This window comes from Amblyomma mixtum, chromosome 10 (assembly GCF_055824585.1).
Source record: "Amblyomma mixtum isolate Tamu chromosome 10, ASM5582458v1, whole genome shotgun sequence".
Lineage (NCBI taxonomy): Eukaryota > Metazoa > Arthropoda > Arachnida > Ixodida > Ixodidae > Amblyomma > Amblyomma mixtum.
Genome location: NC_143021.1, coordinates 3,904,011 through 3,927,864, shown reverse-complemented (window position 1 = coordinate 3,927,864; position 23,854 = coordinate 3,904,011). Strand labels below are relative to the sequence as shown.

The 23,854-nt window shown below is 50.4% G+C and overlaps 1 protein-coding gene and 1 pseudogene across 1 annotated transcript; both read right to left on the bottom strand.

Moving 5' to 3' along the window:
- Positions 1–4,118: 4,118 nt before the first annotated feature.
- Positions 4,119–4,944, bottom strand: LOC149325007 (uncharacterized). Its single transcript, XM_089562524.1, has one exon. The coding sequence runs from the start codon at positions 4,679–4,681 to the stop codon at positions 4,121–4,123; it is 561 nt and encodes a 186-aa protein (XP_089418650.1). The 5' UTR covers positions 4,682–4,944; the 3' UTR covers positions 4,119–4,120.
- Positions 4,945–5,147: 203 nt separating this feature from the next.
- LOC149325006 (uncharacterized) lies at positions 5,148–7,537 on the bottom strand (annotated as a pseudogene).
- Between the last annotated feature and the right edge of the window lie 16,317 nt (positions 7,538–23,854).

The following is a 23,854-nucleotide window of genomic DNA, read 5'->3' as shown; positions in this document are numbered from 1 at the left end:
AAATTTGGACGTGGCCCAAATAATGGCGAGACATTCTTTCTCGGTCGTCGAATAGTTGGCTTCGGCTTTCGACAGTGAACGACTTGCGTACGCGATAACTTTCTCCTGTTTACCATCTTTCTGAACGAGGACCGCTCCTAAACCCACACCGCTTGCATCTGTATGAATTTCGGTTTCGGCGTTTTCATCAATGTGTCCGAGCACAGGAGGGGACTGTAAGCGGCGCTTCAGCTCGTTGAAAGCTTCCTCTTGCGGCTTTTCCCATTTAAAAGGCACGTCAGCCTTGGTAAGTTGGGTCAAATGTTCAGCGATGCACGAAAAGTTCTTGACGAATCGCCGGTAATAAGCGCACAATCCAAGGAATCTGCGTATAGCTTTCTTGTCATTAGGCTGTGGAAACTCTGCGATCGCAGCCGTCTTCTGGGGGTCTGGGCGAACTCCATCCTTGCTTACGACGTGACCAAGGAACAGCAGCTCCTCGTAGGCGAAGTGGCACTTCTCTGGTTTCAGTGTTAGTCCTGAAGACTTGATTGTTTCCAGCACTATCTGAAGCCTTCTGAGATGGTCTTCAAAGCTTGAGGAGAAGACAACAACGTCATCTAAGTAGACAAGACAAATCTGCCACTTCAAGCCTGCGAGCACCGTATCCATTACTCGCTGGAACGTTGCAGGGGCAGAGCAGAGGCCGAATGGCATCACCTTGAACTCGAGTCCGTCCGGTGTAATGAACGCAGTCTTCTCGCGATCTCTTTCGTCGACTTCAATTTGCCAGTAGCCGCTCTTCAGGTCCATCGATGAGAAGTATTTAGCGTTGCACAGCGGGTCCAATGTATCGTCGATGCGGGGGAGGGGGTAGACATCATTCTTCGTAATGCTGTTCAGGCGGCGGTAATCGACGCAAAAGCGAAGGGTGCCGTCTTTCTTTATCACTAGGACGACTGGTGCTGCCCAGGGGCTCCTCGATGGCTGGATAACGTCGTCACGAAGCATTTCCTCAACTTGCTTGCGGATAGCTTGGCGTTCTAGCGGCGATACGCGGTAGGGGCTCTGTCGCAGTGGTCGGGCGTGTTCGTCTGTGACAATGCGGTGCTCAGCAAGCCGGGTTCGTCGCACATTCGATGCTGATGCGAAGCAATCGCTGTACTTTTGAAGAAGACTACATATTTGGTCTTGTCTGCTCCGTGGTAATGCCGGGTTGATATCAAACGTTAGTCGATGGCCTTGGTGAGATGTTTCTACGGGTTGGTCTGGTAAGGTAATAATGTCTCTGATGTCTGCCAGCTCGACGAGGAAAGCGATCGTCGTACCTTTGTTTAGATGCCGGTATTCTTCGGTGAAGTTGGTTAGCAGCACCTGGGCTTGGCCATTTCGGATTTGGGCGACACCCCTTGCGACGCCCAGTCCTCGATCAAGGAGTAACTGGGTGTTCCCCTCGACGACGCCTTCGGCAGTTTCGATGTCTCCTGTACCTATGCAGGCGACGACACTTGATCGGGGCGGCACGCTCAGTGCTTCATCGAGGACGTTTAAGGCAACGCGATGAGTCGCTGTCCTCGCTGCAGATATGGCTTTGTCGGTGGAAAGCTTGATGGACTTTGATCGAAGGTCGATGATCGCCCGATGTTCATTCAGGAAGTACATTCCCAAAATCACGTCTCGCGAGCATTTCTCTAGGACCAGGAAGGTTATAGCATAGGTTCGCCCATTTACTGTAACTCTCGCGGTGCAGCGTCCTGACGGCGTAATAAGGTTACCACCTGCGGTGCGGATCAGCGGGCCATCCCAAAATGTTGTCACTTTCCTGAGTCGGACAGTGAATGGCCTGCTCATGACGGAGTAGTCAGCTTCCGTGTCGACCAAGGCAGTAACCGCGTGACCGTCGACCGTAACTTCAAGGTCACTTGTTCGCGTTTTCGTGCTACACGTGGTCTTCGGTGTACGATCTCGGCTTCGTCGGGTAGCGAGGCTGCGGTGGGCGTACTCCGGCGTTACTTCTATGGGCTGCGGTAAAGGCGTCAAGTCCGGCCGCGTCGTCGTCGTCGTCGGTGTTGTCATCGAAGTTCTCGTCGGAGGTGTCGTCGGAGGTGTCGTCGGAGGTGTCGTCGGGGTCATCGTCGGGGTCATCGTCGGGGTCATCGTCGGGGTCATCGTCGGGGTTATCGTCCGGGTTATCGTCGGTGGAGGATCTTTGTCCTTGCGCTTGGAAGCAACCTCACCTCCAGAGGCTGCTTTATTCAGTTTAACCTTCGGGGGCACGGGGAGCGTCCACGCACGGAGTAACCTCGGTTAGGAGATACAAAGCGTGATGACGATGGCGACGGGGAACGTGATCGGCGGCTCGGCGATGAGCCTTCTTCCGAACGCTTCGATTTCGACTGGTCGCTGGCCGGATCGGGGTCGTGGGGCGTCGTAAGAGAACCCTCGGATGCCCAGTCTTCTCTATGGGCAGTGCCGGAGGACGTGACCGGCTTTGCCACAGTGGAAGCATAGTGGACGGCGCTGGTCGGGAGTTCTCCACTCGTCGCGTTTCCGCGTCTGTGTGCGGCGCTCGTAGGACGGGCGGGTTGGTGCGAGTGGGCGGCGGTCCAACGCAGCTCGCTGAGGGCGATAGGGGCTTGGGTCCCGTCATCGAGGTGCAGGACGGCAAACTGCTGCGGCGTAACTCATGGCTGGAGGCTCCAGAGGCTGGGTGGTGGTCGGTGTCACACGCGAGGCCTGTTGCACCTCGTCCCGGATGACGTCGGTGAGCGAAGTGAGCTGCGGCTGCGTTCCTGTTGGCAGCAATCGTCGGAGCTCTTCTCGCACATTTTCACGTATAACCTCGCGCAGGTTATCGTTGTTAGCGTTGTCCATGCAGCTTGCTGACAAAAAGCGCTGCTGGCGGTCATACTGGCGGGCTCTGGCATTAAAGGTTTTTTCCATGGTGGATGCCTCTTCGACGAATTCCGCGACGGTTTTCGGTGGGTTCCGTACGAGGGCGGCAAAGAGTTGCTCTTTAACTCCTCGCATAAGCAGCTTGACCTTTTCATCTTCCTTCATGTTCGAGTCGGCCCGCCGGAAGAGACGCTTTATCTCCTCGGTGTACATTGCAACGGTCTCGTTTGGATGTTGTATGCGAGACTGCAGCAGCTGCTGGGCTCTCTCCTTTCGCACGACGTTCGTGAAGATCTTCAGAAGCTGCTCCTTGAAGGTTTCCCAGTTCGTGAGGCTAGCTTCATCATTCTCAAACCAGATTCTTGCTGGTCCCTCCAAGGCGAAGAAGACGTACCTAAGTTTCGTAGCATCATCCCAGTTTTTGAAGACAGCCACACGGTCGAACTGTTCCAGCCATTCTTCGGGGTCGGCGCCAGGCGAAGCGTCGAAGGTTGGTGGCACCCGGGGCTGCTGAAGAATGATTGGAGTCGTCGCCTGGTGTAGGCTCATGGCGGACTTTGCTACTGGTTTTCGCTTCCTGGTAGGGTCCGGCAGAATCCAGAACTCAGGTGCGTCCCCTAGCAGACGTCGGCTTGCGCGGTAGACTGGGCTCAGGTCCTGCGGTGGATGACTCAGAGGGCTGGCGTCACGACTTGTAGGGGGTGGCAGGAACATGCAAGGCTACCCATCACCTCCACCAGATGTCACCTTGTAGTGACGGCAGTCCAGCGGTCCGGAAGACACCAGAAAGACTTGCAAACGAAGCTCTTTATTTGGGCTTACTTGCGCGCGCAAAAGAACTGAATCACTCGGTGGCGGCGTAAGCAACAAGCGTGCTCGTCAATCGTCGAACTACGAATGCCCGCTGCTCGCGGCATCGTTCAATTTAAAGCCGACAAGGAAACTTCGAGATAACAGGTCGGGATCATCTAGAGTAATCTAGAAACACGTAGATGCAGCTGTACATGGCTGTGAACAATCGAGATAAGTCCGCTCGCTTCTCGCGTCACACCCCTTTTCTGCGGCCTTGCGCGAACGAACGGACGCTACAGTGATACGTGGCAATACTGCAAAGACAAGACTGCACAGGGGAGAAGACTGAGTGGTGGAACAGCAAAATTCTTGCCCTTTCGTTTTCAAGCGCGTCGCTTGTCGGTTCCTTCATGCTTTCGGGAAGCACTACGGTCAGGCTGCTTGAGGTTGCAAGTCATTTTGAGCGCGATAGTACGCTTCCTTCCTCGGCGTAGCTCCTTATCTGTTGCGCGCTCGCTTCTACCATTTCGGCTGATACCACGATTTCTTCTTCACTCCTCCTCAGCGTTGGCTTCGCAAGCAACTTTCGACTCACTCCTGCGCTTTGCAGCCCACAAACGATGCGATTTCGCAGCATTCGATCCAACGTTGCGCCAAAATTGCATGTGTCCGCTCTTTGATGAATGGGAACTATGAAATCTTTGACAGGTTCGCCTGGCAGCAGGTCGCGTGTGATAAACTTGTAAGAGTGTGCTATTTCGATTAGTTGTGCCGAAAAGTGCTTCTGCAACAAAGCTGCCACTTGGTGGTAAGAGAGTTCGTTCACCTTGTCTGGCGCGCATCCACCACTATGTAAGTCCACGGTGTGGGTCGTCACAGTTGCAATCAACAGGACCCGCTTCTTCTGGTCGTCAGTGACGCCAATGCCTTCAAAGAAGGCCTCCAGTTGAACTTGGTAAGCTGGCCACTTGTCGCCCGTCTCGTCAAACTGCGACGGGCTGGCATACCCTCCCATGGTGGCGAAGGCTGCGGCGTACTAAGAGGACGGCCTGTTGCCATCCCTACCTGAACGCCACTGAAGAAATCGCATCGTACACAGCGGTGGCTGTGCCAAGACAACGTTTATTGCTTTGATGCGTGTTAATATAGGCGTTGTGCGAAACGGTTAGAGAACGATTGTGAGAAGGAAGACAGCGGCGATAACTGTTGCCATAAGCTGGCGTGGCGTCATTCCGATGTAGCAGGTTGCATTGATGAAGGTGTTGAGAAGCACGCTGTTGATTGATTGATTGATTGATTGATTGATTGATTGATTGATTGATTGATTGATTGATTGATTGATTGATTGATTGATTGATTGATTGATTGATTGATTGATTGATTGATTGAAACCACGTTTATTCCACATAATAATGCGCCGAAGGCGCGACGGTGGAAGGGGAGGGGGTATTGTAAAGGAGAAGAGGTAAGGTTGCTTCCGTTTTGTTAAAACATGATACATGGAATATGGAATTAAACATTAATAAATGTAAAGCTTTGCGTGTTTCCCGTGCACCTAACGCTGTTCCTTCATATTATCTTAATGACACTCCTCTTGGTTGGGTAGAAACATACAAGTACCTAGGCATTCATATCACTCAAAATTTAACATGGCCTATTCATATTGACTATGTTATTAATAACGCTAACCGCATGTTAGGGTACTTACGTCGCAATTTCTCAGCCGCTCCTTCATCTCTTAAACTTATCCTCTATAAAACACTTATGCGTCCTAAACTAGAATACGCAGCATCAGTATGGGACCCTACACATGAAAACCTCGTATATTCCTTGGAACTAGTCCAAAATAATTCCGTTCGCTTCATTCTTTGAAATTACAACCGTACGGCAAGCATCACAGCCACGAAATCTAACGTGTGACTCCTACCGTTACAATCTCGCCGTAAAATTGGTCGCCTAACACTATTTCACAAGGTATATCATCACGTTGCGCTTCACGACTATTTCATATCACCCCCAGAATACGTTTCACGTCGCATCGATCACCGCCACAAGGTTGGCATCCCAACATGCCACACCAAATCTTCTTTTCAGTCATATCTTCCTCGCACATCTGTGGAATGGAACCGCCTTCCCGCCGATATTGCAGCGATTGCAGACAACAGAACCTTTCACGACGCAATAGCTAACATCGTTTATTCAGAAGGAAGTTGATCGTGTTATATCTGTTTCCACTGTGTTGTGTACATTGATTTTATGTTATTTACGCTTTGTGAATGTTGTTTGTTTTATTCTAGAGAAAATTGATTTTGTACTACCTGTTTTCACTGTATTGTATTCATTGTTCCTTATCCTAATTAACCCACTCCCTTCTGTAATGCCTTTGGCCCTGAGGGTACAATAAATAAATAAATAAAAACTTCCTGGAAACAACTAAGTGGAAATTGCGTGCCTCTCGTGAGCCCTGCAGAGCCGATCGCCGACCAGCGGCGCCTTCGAGTCCTGGATGAACACGGCGAGTGCCCGCCAGAGTTCGATGACACGATCACGATACAAGGTATCGGGGTAGGCCCACGTCCAGATAGAAGAAGGCCATGGTACCCGCACAACGGTGGCCAGGCGTCAAATACTAGATGGTTTGTAGAGAGAACATTCCCAGAACAGGTGGTTCAGATCTGCACGGCAGTCGCACCTGGAGCAGGAACCAGATGCAGGTGTCGTCGTGCCCCCCCGATGAAAGTGGTTCAACAAGAAAGGATTAAGAACGGTGCTGTTTGAATCTGCCGCAGCAGGACCGATTCTCTTCGCGAGAATACCATCGGGGGGAGTTGAGAGAGGGAGTTGCCCATTGCTGTGAGGTAGGCGGTATGGAGAAGTTTCATCACAAGCTTCTCCGCGATAGAATCTGCAACCTGTGGTGTGATAGCGATGGAAGGAGGAAGAGTATCGGAAGTTCTGGCTAGCACGGTATAGAGATGAGCGCGTGCTAGTCTAGGAGCCTTCTCGTTTCCACGGGTACCGTAGTGTGCGGGAATCCAATAGATGCTAACCTGCTGACCGCGTTTGCGAAACAGGCCTGCGTTATGCCTTACCTTCTGCATTATAGACTCCGTATCAAGTATGTTGGCGCATGCCCGGTCGGCAGTTTGAGAGTCCGTGTACAGACGATGGTGAATGTGGTCAGTTTCAAAAGAAACTGCGAGAACCGATTCCAAGTGGTCTAATATGGCCATTAGCTCGGCTAGGGTACTGAATGGCGCTTTACAGATGTATGGTGGCATCAAATTTGACTCTCAGTTGTCTGGTCGTACCACGCAGTGGCGTAGTAAGTGTGGGTGCTGCCGTCTGCAGGCGGTGCAGCGTCCGTGTACACAACGCGTTCAATTGAGGGGAGTGAGCTTGTAGCCTTAGCATGCATCTTGGCATAAGCCTGCCGCCGCATTTGGTGATGCGCATTCATATGTAGTGGAAGTGGCTTCCCTTTGGTGAGTGGCGTGGTTTCCCATGGCGGCGTCTTGCTAAGAAAAGCGGGCAATGTGTGTACATCGTGCCCGAGGAGCAAAAGTGTGAGCCGCCCAGCGTTTGTGCCGTGAAGTTTCGTCCGCTGCGTGTGGGTGTGCATGTCGAGGAGCTGTGAGAGGTCATCGACCTTGCAGCAGCTCTAGAGCGCATCAAGCCGTGTGTACCTCAGAAGTCCTGTGACGATACGTCTTTCTTCGTCAAGTAAGCGCTCAAGCGCGATCAGCTGCGCATGGTTAACATTATGATACGACAGCCCGTACATGATGCGGGCGATGAGAAAAGCTTCTATAAATTGCCGCATTTCGCGTTTGTGTACTCCATGGGTGCGGTTAATGATCCCTAGTAAAGCGTGCAGAATTTGTTTTGTAGTCTTTGTGGTGCGTTGGACCCAACTGTTCGCTGTGTAGTTCTCGTCCAAGTGCATGCCAAGTATTCGGATAGTCTACTTTGGAGCGATGGACTGGTTGCCGATGGAAAGTTTAAAATACCGATATTCCTCCTGTTTGGTTATGGTGATCCGGCTACGGTGAATGGCGACAAATTATCTGGGGCAGTCTGTAAACCAGTCTCCGTGGCGTAGTCGTGAATGATGTCAAGTGCTTTTTGTAAGGCATGCTTCGGAATGCTTCGGAATGGGTTGGACCACCGAAACCTCCAAGGGGAGGGCAATACCCCGGCATCCCAGACTCAGTTAAACTCTTCTAGGAGAGCTTGCTTGAACTCAGGGGGTAAATTACGTAGATGGGCCACGCACACCTGATCGGCTCCCGGAGTACTACGTTCTGCAGGGCACGTTCCTGCTCGGGTATGGTGAAGGTCTTGTTAAAGGGGTCGCTCTGTTCTAGCTTTTTGTAGAGCCACTAGTGACGTCACTTGGCGCGTCACTTATCACGCCGATAACACTTCGTCGATACGCATCACGCGTCGCACTCGGCCCACACGGAACGCCGGCACGCGTCAGTCAGGTTCAACAGGGCAAAGGACGAGCTTCGATCAATTAATAATCAAACTAATCTGGCGAAAGATCATTTCAGCTGCAGCTTGGTAGTCTTTAAAAACGACAGCCACAAATTTTGGCAATCACTTTTTTCCGAAATAGCAAACATCTTCGTCTGTCGTCTTCAATAATGAAGCCACTTATGACGTGGTAAAGATATCTAACGCATTCATCGCCTACTTCCAATCCCTGTTTTTATCTGACACCGAGAGAGTTCCATCCTTTGATCCTTCTGACGTGTCAACCTCAATTGCTTGTATCACGGTTAGTGAAAAGGCTCTGCTAAACCTGATACTGAAATTGGACACATAAAATCGACTGCGCCAGATGGTATACCCAACTCGTTTCCCGCTGGCTTTTCATTATAGACTGCTCGATGTCTAACCATCATCTTCCGTCTGTCGCTAATCTGTGCTGCGGCGCCATCGTCCTGGAAGTTAGCGAAGGTGCTTCCACTGCTCAAATCCGGTAACAAACCACTTCTAATTACGGACCATAATCTCATTAACATCGTATTCGTGTAAAATGATGGTACACATAATCCAGAAACTTATACCACAATTTCTTGTTCCTAACAACGTGCCGTAAAATTTTCAGCAAGGATTTAGGCTAAGTATCAGCACCGTAACACAACGAATTGAATTTGCGCACGATCTATCCTACACCCCCGATATTAGAGCCCAGGTAAACGCCATATGTATAGATTTTTTTTAACCTTTTGGCATTGTACTACACTCTAATAACCTGATCAAACTAAACGCTATTTTCAAAAAAAAATTTTCTTGGTTATTTGGGTTCCTAGATGTTTTTCCACGGGTCACAGTTTACTTCCAATACAGTCTAGCCCGGTTATAACGAAGTCGGCGTTAATCGCAAATCACTTCGCTATATCCGCTATTTCGTAATATGCGGTCTACGAAAAAAAAAAAAGGCAAACATCGGCATACCGATTTATTGCCGCTGAAAGGAGTCGTCCAGCGTCCCCTGAACACGTTTTGCGAGTGCGGACTTCAAGATTGCGGCTTCCATACCATCCAACTGCGAACCAAAGATCTGGTCGAACTCCGGACTCCCGAGGTACATCCGTAGCGTGTCAACAGCTGCGATGGCCGCTGCGGAGGTGACCGGCTTAGGGGCACAACTAGCATCGTCGCATTCTCTGTCGGAGGCGCTCTCCGCCAAGGTCTCTTCCATGACACTCCTGGCAACTTCTTCAGTCGTCAAGTTCTGGGTGGCAGCATCAGCGGTTTCTCGCTGGTTCTAAGTCCTGCATGTATATATATATATATATATATATATATATATATGTATATATATATATATATATATATATATATATATATATATATATATATATATATATATATATATATATATATATATTGTAAGATGGGCACTGGGACGGTTAGAGGAGCAGGGCGCCGGTGGTAGACGCAGAGACACAGGCCTCGTAGACACACAGGTCGAGCACCGAGAGCTCACACACAAAGCGATGGCAATGCCGCTCAACACAACGGTCAGAAGTTCGTCGTCGTCTACGCCGGAACAAGAACTTCTTCGTCCTTACAACTGCCCCCCCGGGAAGGAGAGGAGCCATCCTGGCGACTTACGGGGTGGGTGAGATGGCAGGGTCATAATACGGCTTTAGGCGCTGCACGTGAACAGTCTCGAGTCCGCGCCGGCGAAGATCAGAAGACAGCATCAGCGGTTCCACCACGTAATTAACAGGCGAGGTGCGCTCCACAACTCGGTAGGGGCCATGAAACTTCGCAAGAAGTTTCGAGGAGAGGCCTGGAGTACTGGATGGAACCCAGAGCCACACGAGGCTACCAGAAGAAAAGTGCGGGGACGTGTGTTGGCTGTCGTGGCGGGATTTCCGACGGTATTGGGCCTCAGTTGTGAGAGAACGGGCGATTTGGCGACACTCTTCTGCGTGTCGTGCAGCTTGCGAAATAGGAGTACACTCAGATGCGTCAGGCTGGTATGGGAGAATGGTATCGAGTGGAGCAGAAGGATGACGGCCGTAAAGAAGATAGAACGGAGAGAAGCCAGTAGTCGACTGCGTTGCGGTGTTGTAGGCGTACGTCACATACGGAAGGACGAGATCCCAGTTGGAATGGTCTGATGAGACGTATATAGAGAGCATATCGCCGAGGGTACGGTTAAATCTTTCTGTAAGGCCGTTAGTTTGCGGGTGATAGGCAGAGCTTGTTCGGTGAATGATGTTGCACTTGCGGAGCAAGGCTTGCACAACTTCCGATAAGAAAACGCGGCCTCTGTCACTAAGCAGTTCGCGCGGTGCGCCGTGGCGAAGAATGAACCGTCGCAAAATGAAGGAGGCGACGTCAGACGCTGAGGCGGATGGAAGGGCGGCGGTTTCTGCATACCTCGTCAAGTGGTCAACTGCGACGATAGCCCAACGGTTACCGGCTGCAGTGTAGGGAAGAGGTCCATACAAATCAATGCCTACGCGGTCGAATGGGCGCGGTGGGCAAGGTAGTGGCTGCAACTCGCCTGCAGTAGGGTGGGCAGGGCGCTTGCGACGTTGGCAGGGCAGGCATGAGCGGATGTGCTTAAGGATGAAGTTATACATTCCGCGCCAGTAGTAACGCAGCCGGATCCGATTGTATGTTTTGAATACTCCTGCGTGTCCGCATTGTGGGTCAGCGTGGAAATAATCACAGACTTGCGAGCGGAGGTGGCGAGGAACAACCAATAACCACTTGCGACCATCTGCGCTGTAGTTGCGGCGGTGAAGGAGATTTTCACGAATGGCGAAGTGAGGAGATTGGCGACGGAGAGCGCGTGATGGAGAAGCCGCCGTAGTGTTAGAGAGGAAATCAAGCAGAGACGCAATCCAAGGGTCCATGCGCTGCGCTGAAGGCATGTCGTTGATGTGAAGCAACGGAGGGGAGTCGTCGAGTGTTGAGAGGCCGGCGAGCTCAACCGGAAGTGGGCAGCGAGAAAGGGCGTCGGCATCTTGGTGCTTGCGTCCGGTGCGATAAACTACACGGGCATCGTATTCCTGCATACGAAGAGCCCATCTTGCGAGGCGGCCGGAGGGGTCTTTCAGGGAGGATAACCAGCAAAGCCCATGGTGGTCCGTCATGACATCAAAGGGACGACCATAGAGATAAGGGCGGAATTTGGTAAGAGCCCAAACGATAGCCAAACACTCTTTTTCCGTCACTGAGTAATGGGACTCTGCCTTCGTCAGGGTGCGGCTTGCATAGGCGACAACGTACTCATGAAAGCCAGGTTTGCGCTGCGCGAGTACAGCTCCGAGACCAACACCACTGGCGTCGGTGTGGACCTCGGTAGGGGCCGTCGGGTCGAAATGGCGCAGGATAGGTGGTGCGGTGAGGATGCGGCGTAAGGTATAAAACGCGTTGTCGCATGCGGGTGACCACTGTGAAAAGTCGGAGCTGCTGGATAGGAGTTGTGTTAAAGGGGCAGCAATCGATGCAAAGTTTCGGATAAATCTACGAAAGTAGGAACACAGGCCCAGGAAGCTGCGCAGTTCTTTGACAGATGTAGGCTTGGGAAAAGCAGCGACCGCTCGAAGTTTGGCTGGGTCTGGAGAAACGCCTTCCTTCGAGACAACGTGCCCTAAGATAGTGAGTTTACGAGCGGCAAAACGGCATGTCTTCAAGTTTAGCTGCAAACCGGCGTCAGAAAGGCAGTTCAAGACGTGCCTCAGGCGATGGAGGTGGGTGTCAAAATCCGCAGAAAAGACGACGATGTCGTCGAGATAGCAGAGGCATACCTTCCATTTTAATCCCCGCAAAATGGTGTCCATCATCCTCTCAAATGTTGCAGGCGCATTACAAAGGCCGAATGGCATAACTGTAAATTCGTATAAGCCGTCGGGGGTTACAAAAGCGGTTTTGGGGCGATCGGCCGCTTCCATGGGGACCTGCCAATATCCGGAACGAAATCGAGGGAAGAAAATAGTTCGGCCCCTTGCAAACAGTCCAAAGCGTCATCGATGCGCGGAAGAGGGTAGACATCCTTCCGCGTAATCTTATTAAGGCGGCGGTAGTCGACACAAAATCGAATGGAGCCGTCTTTCTTCTTGACCAGCACAACAGGCGAAGCCCAAGGGCTACTGGAGGGCTGGATCACGCCGTCTTGGAGCATTTTATCAACTTGCTCTTCGATAACATGGCGCTCGGTGGCAGATACACGATAGGGGCGCTGCCGCACTGGTGCGTGGTTGCCGGTGTCGACACGATGGGTGACCGTTGAAGTTTGGCCCAAGGAACTCCGATGACAGTCGAAGGAGGAGCGGAACTGGTGAAGGAGGTTAAGAAGCTGCGTCCGTTGCGGGGAAGGAAGATCGGTGTCGATAGAGCGAAGGAAGAGGTCTGTAGCGGAGGAATCAGGCGCAGAAGATGGAGGGCTGAGCGCAGTCATGGCTAGATGAGGTGAATCGGCGGGGTCCTCACAGGTGAGAATGGACGCAATAGATTGTAAACTGCCGAGACATTCGCATGGCGCAAAGCAGTAGGGAAGGAAAACGGGTTAGAGACCCATAGCACGGAAAGGCCTGCAGAAATAGTGAGCACAGCGTAGGGCAGCGGGAGGGACTTGCGGCGCAGGAAAGTGCAGGCTGGCGTGAAGAGAACAACGTCATCACAAACAGAGTCACAAGAGATGCTTACAAGCGCAGTGGAGCTGGGAGGAAGGATGATGTCTTCAGTGACGACGGCTTTAGCGCACGGAACAGAAGGAGCAGCGTCTGGCGAGACATTAGGCAAAGCGGAGAACCCAACTTCTGCGCGAGCGCAGTCGATGACAGCTTCGTGACGCGACAGGAAATCCCACCCTAAAATTAAAGCATGTGAGCAAGAAGGCAGCACGACGAACTCGATGGAGTATAGTGTGTCCTGGATTGGAACTCGAGCGGTGCATGCTGCTAACGGCGTAATCGGCTGTGCGCTGGCCGTGCGCAGCGTGAGTCCCGAAACTGGCGTCTTAACTTTCTTTAAAGAAGTACATAACTTTTCGTCCATTACCGAAATCGCTGCACCGGTGTCTATCAGAGCCATCACAGACACGCCCTCAACAAAAACATTAATAAGGTTTGCAGGTGATCGATGAGGTCTTCGAAATTTCGACGGGGGCGCAGTTCTTGCCTCCGGAACTGCGGCGCCTAGTTTTCCTGCTGAGGAGAATCAGGGCGACGTCGCATGGGGGAGATAGAGCGGCGTCGAGGCGAAGGGGAGCGGCGGCTGGAGAGGGCTGAACGATCAGGAGAGTAAGGACGACTTGGCGTTTGGTCGACAGGCTCAGAATACTGACGGGTTGAAGGCCAGTACCCCGAAGATTGCGCACGTGGGGCTGGCGCTTGGAGATGGCGACGGCAGTAGCGCGCGACGTGGCCAGGCACTCCGCAAGTGTAGCATACACGACGGTTGTCACTGGTGCGCCACGGATTGCTTGCTCTTCGAGCTGGTCGCAGGGCAGGTGCCGACGCTTGCACAGGCACGTACATTGTAGGATAGGACGACGGCGGGGGCTGTACTAGAACGTCGGCGTAAATCCGAGGACCGGCTACAGGTCTTGGGGCGACGTCGGCGCAAGGCATGGGACTGGTGACAGACCTAGGAGCAGCATCGGCGTAAATCAAGGGTGCGGCGACAGGTGGCGGAGGATGGAAGGATGGAAGCGCCTCAGTAACCTGGTCTTGTATAGCCTGTCGAAGAGCCGGGGCCAAATAAGGCGGCGCCTGTTGAGGGCTAGGCAGAAGAGAAAGTTGCCGAGCTACCTCTTCACGGACGAAATCTTTGATTTGTTGCAGCATAGAGGTGTTGTCAGCTGCAGGCGCCAGTCCAGAAAGCGATTCAACCTGGGCTTGTTGGTGTTTCCGAGTCAATAACCGCTGTTTGCGCAGCTCCTCGAAGCTTTGGCAGAGCGTGAACACTTCCTTAACGGTGCGCAAGTCACGGGCTAATAGCATCTGAAAGGCATCATCGTCGATACCTTTCAAGATGTGTTTTATCTTGTCGGCTTCGGACATGTTCGCATTGACACGTTTGCATAAGTCAATGACTTCTTCTATATAGCTGGTGAAGCTTTCGCCGACGTGCTGCGAGCGTTCACGCAAACGCTGTTCAGCCCGAAGTTTCCGGACAGTGGGGCGACCAAAGACTTCGGCAAGCTTCGTTTTGAAGACTGTCCATGTTCGGATGTCTCCCTCATGGTTCCGATACCAGAGGTTAGCGACCCCCGTTAGATAAAAAATTGCGTTGTTCAGCTTCGTATCGTCGTCCTATCTATTGTACAGGCTCACCCGTTCGTATGACGCGAGCCAGTCTTCCACGTCATTCTCATCGGCTCCGCTGAAGATTGCCGCATCTCGCTGGCGAAGGGAGCCGGCGCAGATGAGAGCTGGTCCCGTTTGCACAGATTGATTTTGGGCGTCTTCTGGCATTTCAAGCGTGGGAAGAGTGCGGCTACGCAGCTCCACGATGGAGATTTCTACCCGGCGACCTCCACCAAATGTAAGATGGGCACTGGGACGGTTAGAGGAGCAGGGCGCCGGTGGTAGACGCAGAGACACAGGCCTCGTAGACACACAGGTCGAGCACCGAGAGCTCACACACAAAGCGATGGCAATGCCGCTCAACACAACGGTCAGAAGTTCGTCGTCGTCTTCGCCGGAACAAGAACTTCTTCGTCGTTACAATATATATATATATATTGATTGATATGTGCGTATGTGTGTGTGTATGTATGTATGTATGTATGTATGTATGTATGTATGTATGTATGTATGTATGTATGTATGTATGTATGTATGTATGTATGTATGTATGTATGTATGTATGTATGTATGTATGTATGTATGTATGTATGTATGTATGTATGTATGTATGTATGTATGTATGTATGTATGTATGTATAACGTGATAGTCTGTTGGCCTTGTGAATTAGGTGGGAGCCCCGTCAAGCTACTGAGTTTGTAGCTTTTTGCTCCTACCCTAGCATTTCTTTTCTGTTCAGGACAAAAATTGCTGAATAAAGTTGTTTGATTGATTGATTGATTGATTGATTGATTGATTGATTGATTGATTGATTGATTGATTGATTGATTGATTGATTGATTGATTGATTGATTGATTGATTGGTTGATTGATTGATTGCAGCGACGTCAATCGCGGTAGCTTCGTCCCCAGCAGGCGCCGCCTCCGAGCTGCTGCTTCGGGAGAAGCCGGCTTTCTCGAAGCAATGGGCGATGGTCAGGTGCTTCACATCCCTGCAGCCTCCGCTTGCGAAGAAAATCGCCTTTACCAAAGGCACCTTCATGCCGACCACGTTGTCGGCAGTGTGAACATCAATCAGGAGGCGCTCGATCTTGCTACCATTCTTGATTATTGTTGAAAGCGTGGACTGTGCAATGAAAAACTTCCGTGCAATAGCACTCTTTTTGACGTTTCGACGCACTTCGTCCAAAATGGCGCGCTTCGTCTTCAAAGACAGCACCTTTCTCTTCCCCGCCGAAGTGCTGGGGCTCGCGGGGCTCGACATTGCAGAGAAATGGAGTCAGTTCCGAGAAAGGGGACAGCTAAGTAGGTCCGCTGAGGCCAAGCGGTCACGAAATATAAAAAGAAGCGGAACAAGACAGGAAACCGTGATGGCGTCAATGCGGGCGTCAATGCGCGCAGAAAACAAGTGACAATGGCGTCACGCGCGATCTCAGTAGCGTTCGCCGTGCTCCCAACCTGGAACAGTGCGACACTGCGCTCAGTTGTCCGTTCACCAGCTAGATCAAGTCGAATAACTCAGTCCTTATAAACAGCATACAACGATCCGCTATAACGATAAAAATGAGCCACGCTTCCAACATGCACAATGCTGCCGCGCTTTCTCCCTGCCTTGCGCACCGCGGCACCGACATAAAACAAAGCGCGCGCTGGCACACATCCTGCAGACTGCAGTCCAGCCGTGGCGCCGACTGCCTGGGAGAAATAGAGAACCGCGATTGGCCAAGACGGCCGCTCTCTGCGACGTCAGCGAAAAAAAAAAAATCGTCTCTGTTCTTTTTTACACTTTTCCCCTGCGCGGCGTGCTCTACCGCTCTACGCCGTGACGGCGTTCAAGGACGGCGCAACACGAGACCGGCGTGCCATGCGATGCAGTGAAGCAACCTTTCGATCCGCAGGTCAGCAGACGACGCCACGAAAGGACGCCGTCAGCCGAATTTTGCTGTTATTTTCGCGGAAAAAATCGCCTTAAGGACGCAAAAATGTGGTGATTGGCAGATTATTTCCCGGTTGGTATTAAATCTCTTCGTTATATCCGCTGACGCGCTCTTATTTACTTCGTTAAAACCGGACCCAAAATGTATTGAAAATGCAAAAATGGGACTGGGAAATTGAAATCCCTTCGTTATAACCGCTATTTCGCTATAAGTGGCTTCGTTATAAACGGGCTAGACTGTATTTCAACTAATTCCTGTTTGGTAGATGGCTTATCTGTCATTCCTCAAGGGTGAGTGTTTGGCCCTTAATTATTCCTAATATACATCAACGACATACCTCGCCATATCACATCACAAATGCACCTCTATAAGGATGACTGTCTAATATATGAAGTAATCAACACATCAGATGATCACCTGCAACTTAATACCTGATTTACAAGATTTTCACCTGGTGTAATACCTAGCACATGAAAATAAGTTTTAATAAAACAGTAGTGATTCCTTTCACTAGCACATGCCCGCTTCATAGTTTAATTATGTCAGCACTACCTCCCTCTCCTCTGTGGTGTATGCTCCCATGTGTGCGCCTTGCTATTCCCGGGATAGCGAAGAAGTCAAATTTATCGACGCCAGCCATTAAGCAACTGACACTGTCTATGCTCCACTTCGAATATTGGGACCTTACTCACGTCTATACGGATGGATCAGTAACCTCTACTAGTTCTGCTTGCGTTGTGGTCGTTCCTGCGCGACAGACTCAAACTCACCAACAAATTTCGGATCGGACTACCTCTACTGGAGCAGAGTTGGCCGCACTTCTTGCGGCGGTACAGTATATCTCACAACAATCACCTGAAAAATGGGCTGTTTTCTGTGATTCAGAAGCTGCCCTACAATGTCTTCAATCTTCCTTGAGACATAGCGACCATGAGCAACTTGTAGCGGAGATACGATATCTGCACCACCAGGCAATCATGAAATCATCTTCCAGTGCGTACCAGGCCATAGCGGCATTGTTGGTAACGCCTTAGCTGACGATGCTGCTCGATCGGCTCACGATACAACCAACAGTGTCTGCATACCACTGACAAGAGCTGACGCAGCAAGGCACCTTCAACTGCTCGCCCGAAACCTGACTGTAACGTCGTGGTCTGCTCCTGGAGGTTGGACACACCGCTCGCATCACTTCAACCTCTTGCTCCAACATCATATACCATTCGGCCTCCCCCGCGGTGATACTACGCTGTTGTGCCGCCTGTGGCTGGGAGTGGCGTTCACAAACGCCTATTCCCATCTCATCGCAATGGCTGACTCTCCTGCGTGTGACAAGTGCGGTTGTGACGAAACGATCAGAAACCTCCTCTGTGACTGCTCTCGCTTTGGGCGAGAGCGCGGTTTCCTAATTGCTTCTCTGCTCCGCTTGCACTCGCGTCCTTTAACAGAGTCCAACGTTCTGGGGCCTCTGGGGCCTTGGACACAACCTTCCACACAACGGGAAGCGGTGAAAGCGCTCCTGAATTTCTTAAGGGACTCTGGGTTGCATTCCCGCCTATAATCTAAGTTTTCAGTGCGCGCCCTCTGTCCCTGTGACATAGTGGTCGCTGGATACTTAGAAAACTCATTTCCTTGCTGCTCTTTTTCCTTTTTTCCCCTTTGTTCCCCTCCCCAAGTGTAGGGCAGCCAACTGGGCATCGCCTGGTTAACTTTCCTGCCTTTCCGTCCTTTTCTCTCTCTCTCTCTCAATGATTCACCATTCAACGGAACTGTCGAATATAAGCATCTCGGCTTGATATTTACCATTAGCATGTCGTGCGTGATTAATTTCATTTGTACTAAAGCCCGAAAACGTTTGGGTATTAGAGAATATTTTCCAATGCTCCAGAAGAAACTAAGCTATTTCTGCACAAATCCATAATTCGTCCCGTAATTCAATACGCGTCTCCCGTCTGGAACCCTCATAAACAATGGAATTCACGGAATCGAGAGCATCTGTAGGAAAGCAATGAGGTTAATATACCGTCGGTATTACCGCCGTCATTCACCTTCTTGTGCTTTGCCCTCTTTGAATCTCGCCCCCACTCTCGGTGCGCCGTCATCTCGATTCACTGAAGTTCTTGCACTGCAGGGTCAATTCACTTTATCATATCACACCTAATATTTATCTTACAACCGATGTTCCTAGGTCAAGCAAAAGTCATCATTGTCTTAATTTAAGCCAGAATTCGCTCGTACTAACAATTTCGAACACAATTTTTCTCCTGGCAATTGAACATTGGAACATAATAGCTGGCATAACGCGGTCTGTTCCATTACACTCACTTTAACAGCTATCGATGCCAAATGATGTTTTTTTTCTGTTGTGTTCATTGTATACTGCTTCAATTTATTAGTTACAGCCTCTCTGTCACATTGTTCGCCCGGTACATGCGAACATCTTTGATTAAGTTTTTTTGTGTATGTGTTGTACCCTGATGCTTTTGTATCAATTGCTAACTACACTTCTGCAATAGTCTGAACAGTATGTATAAATAAACTGACCAATACGGGCCGTCAGCGTCAGGCGTCTTGCAGGGGGAGCCTCGCTGATGGAGCAGTGCTCCGTTTGTGGTGCGAGGTGGACACCTCCTCATGCACGTCGGATGGCCGCTGCGTGTCGTCGAGTGCTCCAGAGAGTTCAGTGTCCTATAGTGAAACACCCCGTCGGTGCTCCATTACTCCTATAGCTCTGTGCCTTCGTTCATGAACCCCACTCCCTCACACCCCTGCCATGGCTCCGAGCAGTGAATCCCGCAGAGTGCAGCAGGAAAGAGAGGCACAGTCCCCTCCAACGATGAGACACTCGCGAGTGGCGCTTACCGCCCCTTTCTTTTCTACCGCTCTGTACATTTCTGCTTTTCTCTGTACTTCCCTAATTTCCATGGCCCCTGTTTCTCTCTCTGCCTTTTCAAGCAGCGACGGCTGTCAGAGCTGTTCTGTGGTCAGCTATACGATGCATTGCCCTCTCTCTCAAGTTTGCTGCCATGGCGGGGATTATACGTCCCCACTCGTTCTCTCTCCTGTATTAACTAAGCTCAATCATTGTATACCTGACCTGACGAACGAAATGCCATTCTCGAAACTATTGTGGACATATTGTGGACTATTGTGGAAAAAACGAGCAGTCGCGTCTGTCAGAACGTTCTACTTACCTTAGTGAACTGGCCCACTGCAGCCTCTGCTGAATACTATAAGCATATACCTTAAGAGGGATAAAACGTATATTCTAGCTTTTTGCTCTTCTATTTTCTTACCTAATATATTGAATATTTTTGTAAATGTTTGTGCGAGTGCCACATCTTGTCAAGCATTCTTTTTCTTAGCAACCAATTATATTGCCGCGAGTCTTTGTAGCGTTTGTTTGTTGTGTTTATTTGTTCATGCTTCAAGGCTGCCGGCACGCCGCTTTATCGCTTCGTTTGTGACGCAAGACGCGCCTAGAATTATCTCGATGGATCGCATCCGGACGGAGCCGACTCTAGTTTGTGCCAGAATGTTCTAGTAACTTCTAAAGCTTTATCTCGAAGATTCGCTATCGGCTTTAAAAAGAGCACGGCCGACAGCGGCGGGCCTTCTGTTCGACGACCGCCGAGCGCGCTCGTTGCTGCGCCGCCGCCGAGTGATTCAGTTCTTTGCGGGCGCAAGTCAGCCCGAATAAAGCGTTTCGTTTCGAAGATGTTCTCGCTGTTTTCCTGTTCGCCGTACTGCAGTCACCACTACGTGACATCTGGTGGAGGTGCTGGCTTGCTATGCCCCCCAGGATGGAACCTGGTGCAGAGCCAACGCCCGTCGTGCTTCGCCAGCCCCGTGAGCCACCGACTTTTCGTGGAGAACCACACGAAGATGGGGAAGACTGGCTGGACATGTACAATCGTGTAGCAGCGCTGAACGCCTGGGACTACAGCGCTAAGCTTAGTAACGTTTATTTTGCATTGGACGGCTCCGCCAGAACGTGGTTCGAAAACCACGAATCTTCCCTCACGACCTGGGCGACCTTCAAGAAGCAACTACTGGCTACGTTCACTAGCGCCGTACGCAAGGAAACAGCAGAGATCCTGCTGCAGTCGCGATTTCAACGCCCAAACGATACCGTGACGGCGTATGTGGAAGACATGAAACGCCTTTTCAAGCACGCCAACCCTGACATGAACGAAGAAAAGAAACTCTCCTTCCTAATGCGTGGCGTGAAGGAGCAACTCTTCGCTGGACTGATCCGGGATCCTCCAACAACCGTCGCCGAGTTTCGAGCTGAAGCTTCAACCATCGAAAAGACCCTGAACGCCCGGACCCGGAACTACAACCGAGCACTTGAAGTACTGTCGGCGAGCCACCCAGAAGATACCCCTGCAAGTGGAGGTAACCTTCGCGATCTCATACGCGAGAAGAACTCTAGTTTGGGCTAGTTGGTTCATGATTCAACAGGAAAATGGCGCAAAAGACGTGGACAAAAGAGACAAACACGACAGGACCAGCGCCAACTTACAACTGAATTTTATTTCGCACCAAACCCGCCTTTATGTAGGCCAACACGCCCTAACATCCGTGTAATTACGCACAGGCAGTAGAAAAGATCACAGTAAGATATCTAGCACATGAAGCGCAATAGCGACCACGTAACATACTATCATGGCTAAAAAAAACAAAAAAAAACCAACAAAAGTATAGCAAACAACACTAAAACGGTCATGACCAAGCAACTCTTCAACACCAAAAACGATACACACTCATGAGTGATACCAGATGACCAACAAGAAACGTGGAAAAAGGTGAAGAATGAAGCGTTATGACCAAAGCAGTGTCAAAGGTAAAAAAAAAAAAAAGGTTGAAATGGATGAAGAGTGCAAGCCTTAAAAATTGGAAACCAAAAACCAGCGGCCACATGAATGATAACCGATGACCAACCAGAAAAAAGATGGACGCGAAGCTGAGACCAAAGTCGGCGTCAAAGGTATAAAAACGAGAAAAAAATTGGAAACGAACAACCAGCAGCCATATGAATGATAACCGATGACCAACAAGAAACATGAAAAAGGATGAATGCGGAGCTCAGACCAAGGTCAGCGTCAAAGGTGTAAAAAACGAGAACAAAAACCGCGCAAAAAAACCGCACATCGTCAAAAAAATCGTCAAAAATTGCAACCAATGCCAAAGGAAAGAGCGTGCACAACAAAACAAAACGAAGAGCCTACAGAAAACTTTCTAGAAAAGTGTACTCCTCGTTGCTAAGCGTAATGGATGGCTTGCTGACGCATCTGCTCCCTTCTTTCCTGATGTAAAAGGCTTCGACCACCTCTCTCTCAAATCTGTCCTTCCCACTCCTCAAAAAAATAGTTTTCTCGAACTCCGGACGGCAACCCCTGCAGGCTTTGCAATGATCCACTAGAAAGCTTCCTTCGTTATTCCGCAGATTCCGGCAGTGCTCGCTGGCTCGCTCATTAAAACATCGACCAGTTTGGCCAATGTAGCTGAGCCCGCAACTTAAGGGAATCTGGTAAACAACCCGCGTCCTGCACCGTGTGAACTTGTTTTGATGTTTCACAGTACAAGCCGGTTGTTTTTTCCCGTTAGTCATTGCGCAAACCGTGTGGCAGTAATACCGTATATCCACAAGGTTTCACACAACCTTAAAAAAGTAGCAGGCAGACATAATGTTCAGGTCGCATTCTCAGCCCCCTGCAAACTTTCTAAGCTTTGCGCAATGACTAACGGGAAAAAACAACCGGCTTGTACTGTGAAACATCAAAACAAGTTCACACGGTGCAGGACGCGGGTTGTTTACCAGATTCGCTTAAGTTGCGGGCTCAGCTACATTGGCCAAACTGGTCGATGTTTTAATGAGCGAGCCAGCGAGCACTGCCGGAATCTGCGGAATAACGAAGGAAGCTTTCTAGTGGATCATTGCAAAGCCTGCAGAGGTTGCCGTCCGGAGTTCGAGAAAACTATTTTTTTGATGAGTGGGAAGGACAGATTTGAGAGAGAGGTGGTCGAAGCCTTTTACATCAGGAAAGAAGGGAGCAGATGCGTCAGCAAGCCATCCATTACGCTTAGCAACGAGGAGTACACTTTTCTAGAAAGTTTTCTGTAGGCTCTTCGTTTTGTTTTGTTGTGCACGCTCTTTCCTTTGGCATTGGTTGCAATTTTTGACGATTTTTTTGACGATGTGCGGTTTTTTGCGCGGTTTTTGTTCTCGTTTTTTACACCTTTGACGCTGACCTTGGTCTGAGCTCCGCATTCATCCTTTTTCATGTTTCTTGTTGGTCATCGGTTATCATTCATATGGCTGCTGGTTGTTCGTTTCCAATTTTTTTCTCGTTTTTATACCTTTGACGCCGACTTTGGTCTCAGCTTCGCGTCCATCTTTTTTCTGGTTGGTCATCGGTTATCATTCATGTGGCTGCTGGTTTTTGGTTTCCAATTTTTAAGGCTTGCACTCTTCATCCATTTCAACCTTTTTTTTTTTTTACCTTTGACACTGCTTTGGTCTTAACGCTTCATTCTTCACCTTTTTCCACGTTTCTTGTTGGTCATCTGGTATCACTCATGAGTGTGTATCGTTTTTGGTGTTGAAGAGTTGCTTGGTCATGACCGTTTTAGTGTTGTTTGCTATACTTTTGTTGGTTTTTTTTGTTTTTTTTAGCCATGATAGTATGTTACGTGGTCGCTATTGCGCTTCATGTGCTAGATATCTTACTGTGATCTTTTCTACTGCCTGTGCGTGATTACACGGATGTTAGGGCGTGTTGGCCTACATAAAGGCGGGTTTGGTGCGAAATAAAATTCAGTTGTAAGTTGGCGCTGGTCCTGTCGTGTTTGTCTCTTTTGTCCACGTCTTTTGCGCCATTTTCCTGTTGACTCATACGCGAAATTGTTCGCGAAGAACTTCGCCGACTGCTGCCATCGCCAACACAGCCGACGCAGCAGACTCAGGTGGCGTCGTTCACGGACATCATCCGCGAAGAAGTACAGCACGCACTTGGCTCCCCGTCACAGACAACACCAACGGAAGTTGTAGCCATGAACTACGCCGCCGCACTACGCAGTCCTGCGCCTAGACGAGAGCCCCCAAGCCCTCCTCGACACGCACCAGTTCTACAAGAAGGATGGCCCCAAGCTCCTCCGCGCCCACATTACGACCGACGCAACAGCTTTAGGAAATGCGACGAGTGGCGGACTCCCGACAACCGCCCACTGTGTTTCCATTGTGGCCACGCCGTGCACATACTTCGCCACGGCCCGTACAGACGCATCGGGCTGCGAGGTTTCGCCATCGACGCCCCTCGACCGCTCCTCGGCCAGCGACCACAGGAAATTGACGGCTACCTACGTAGACGAGAGTACGTGTCTTCAAGCCGTTTTTCCCGCTCCCCGTCGCCGTCCACCGCACGATTTCCATCACCGGGCCGAAGCTACGCCGCGGCTGTCCG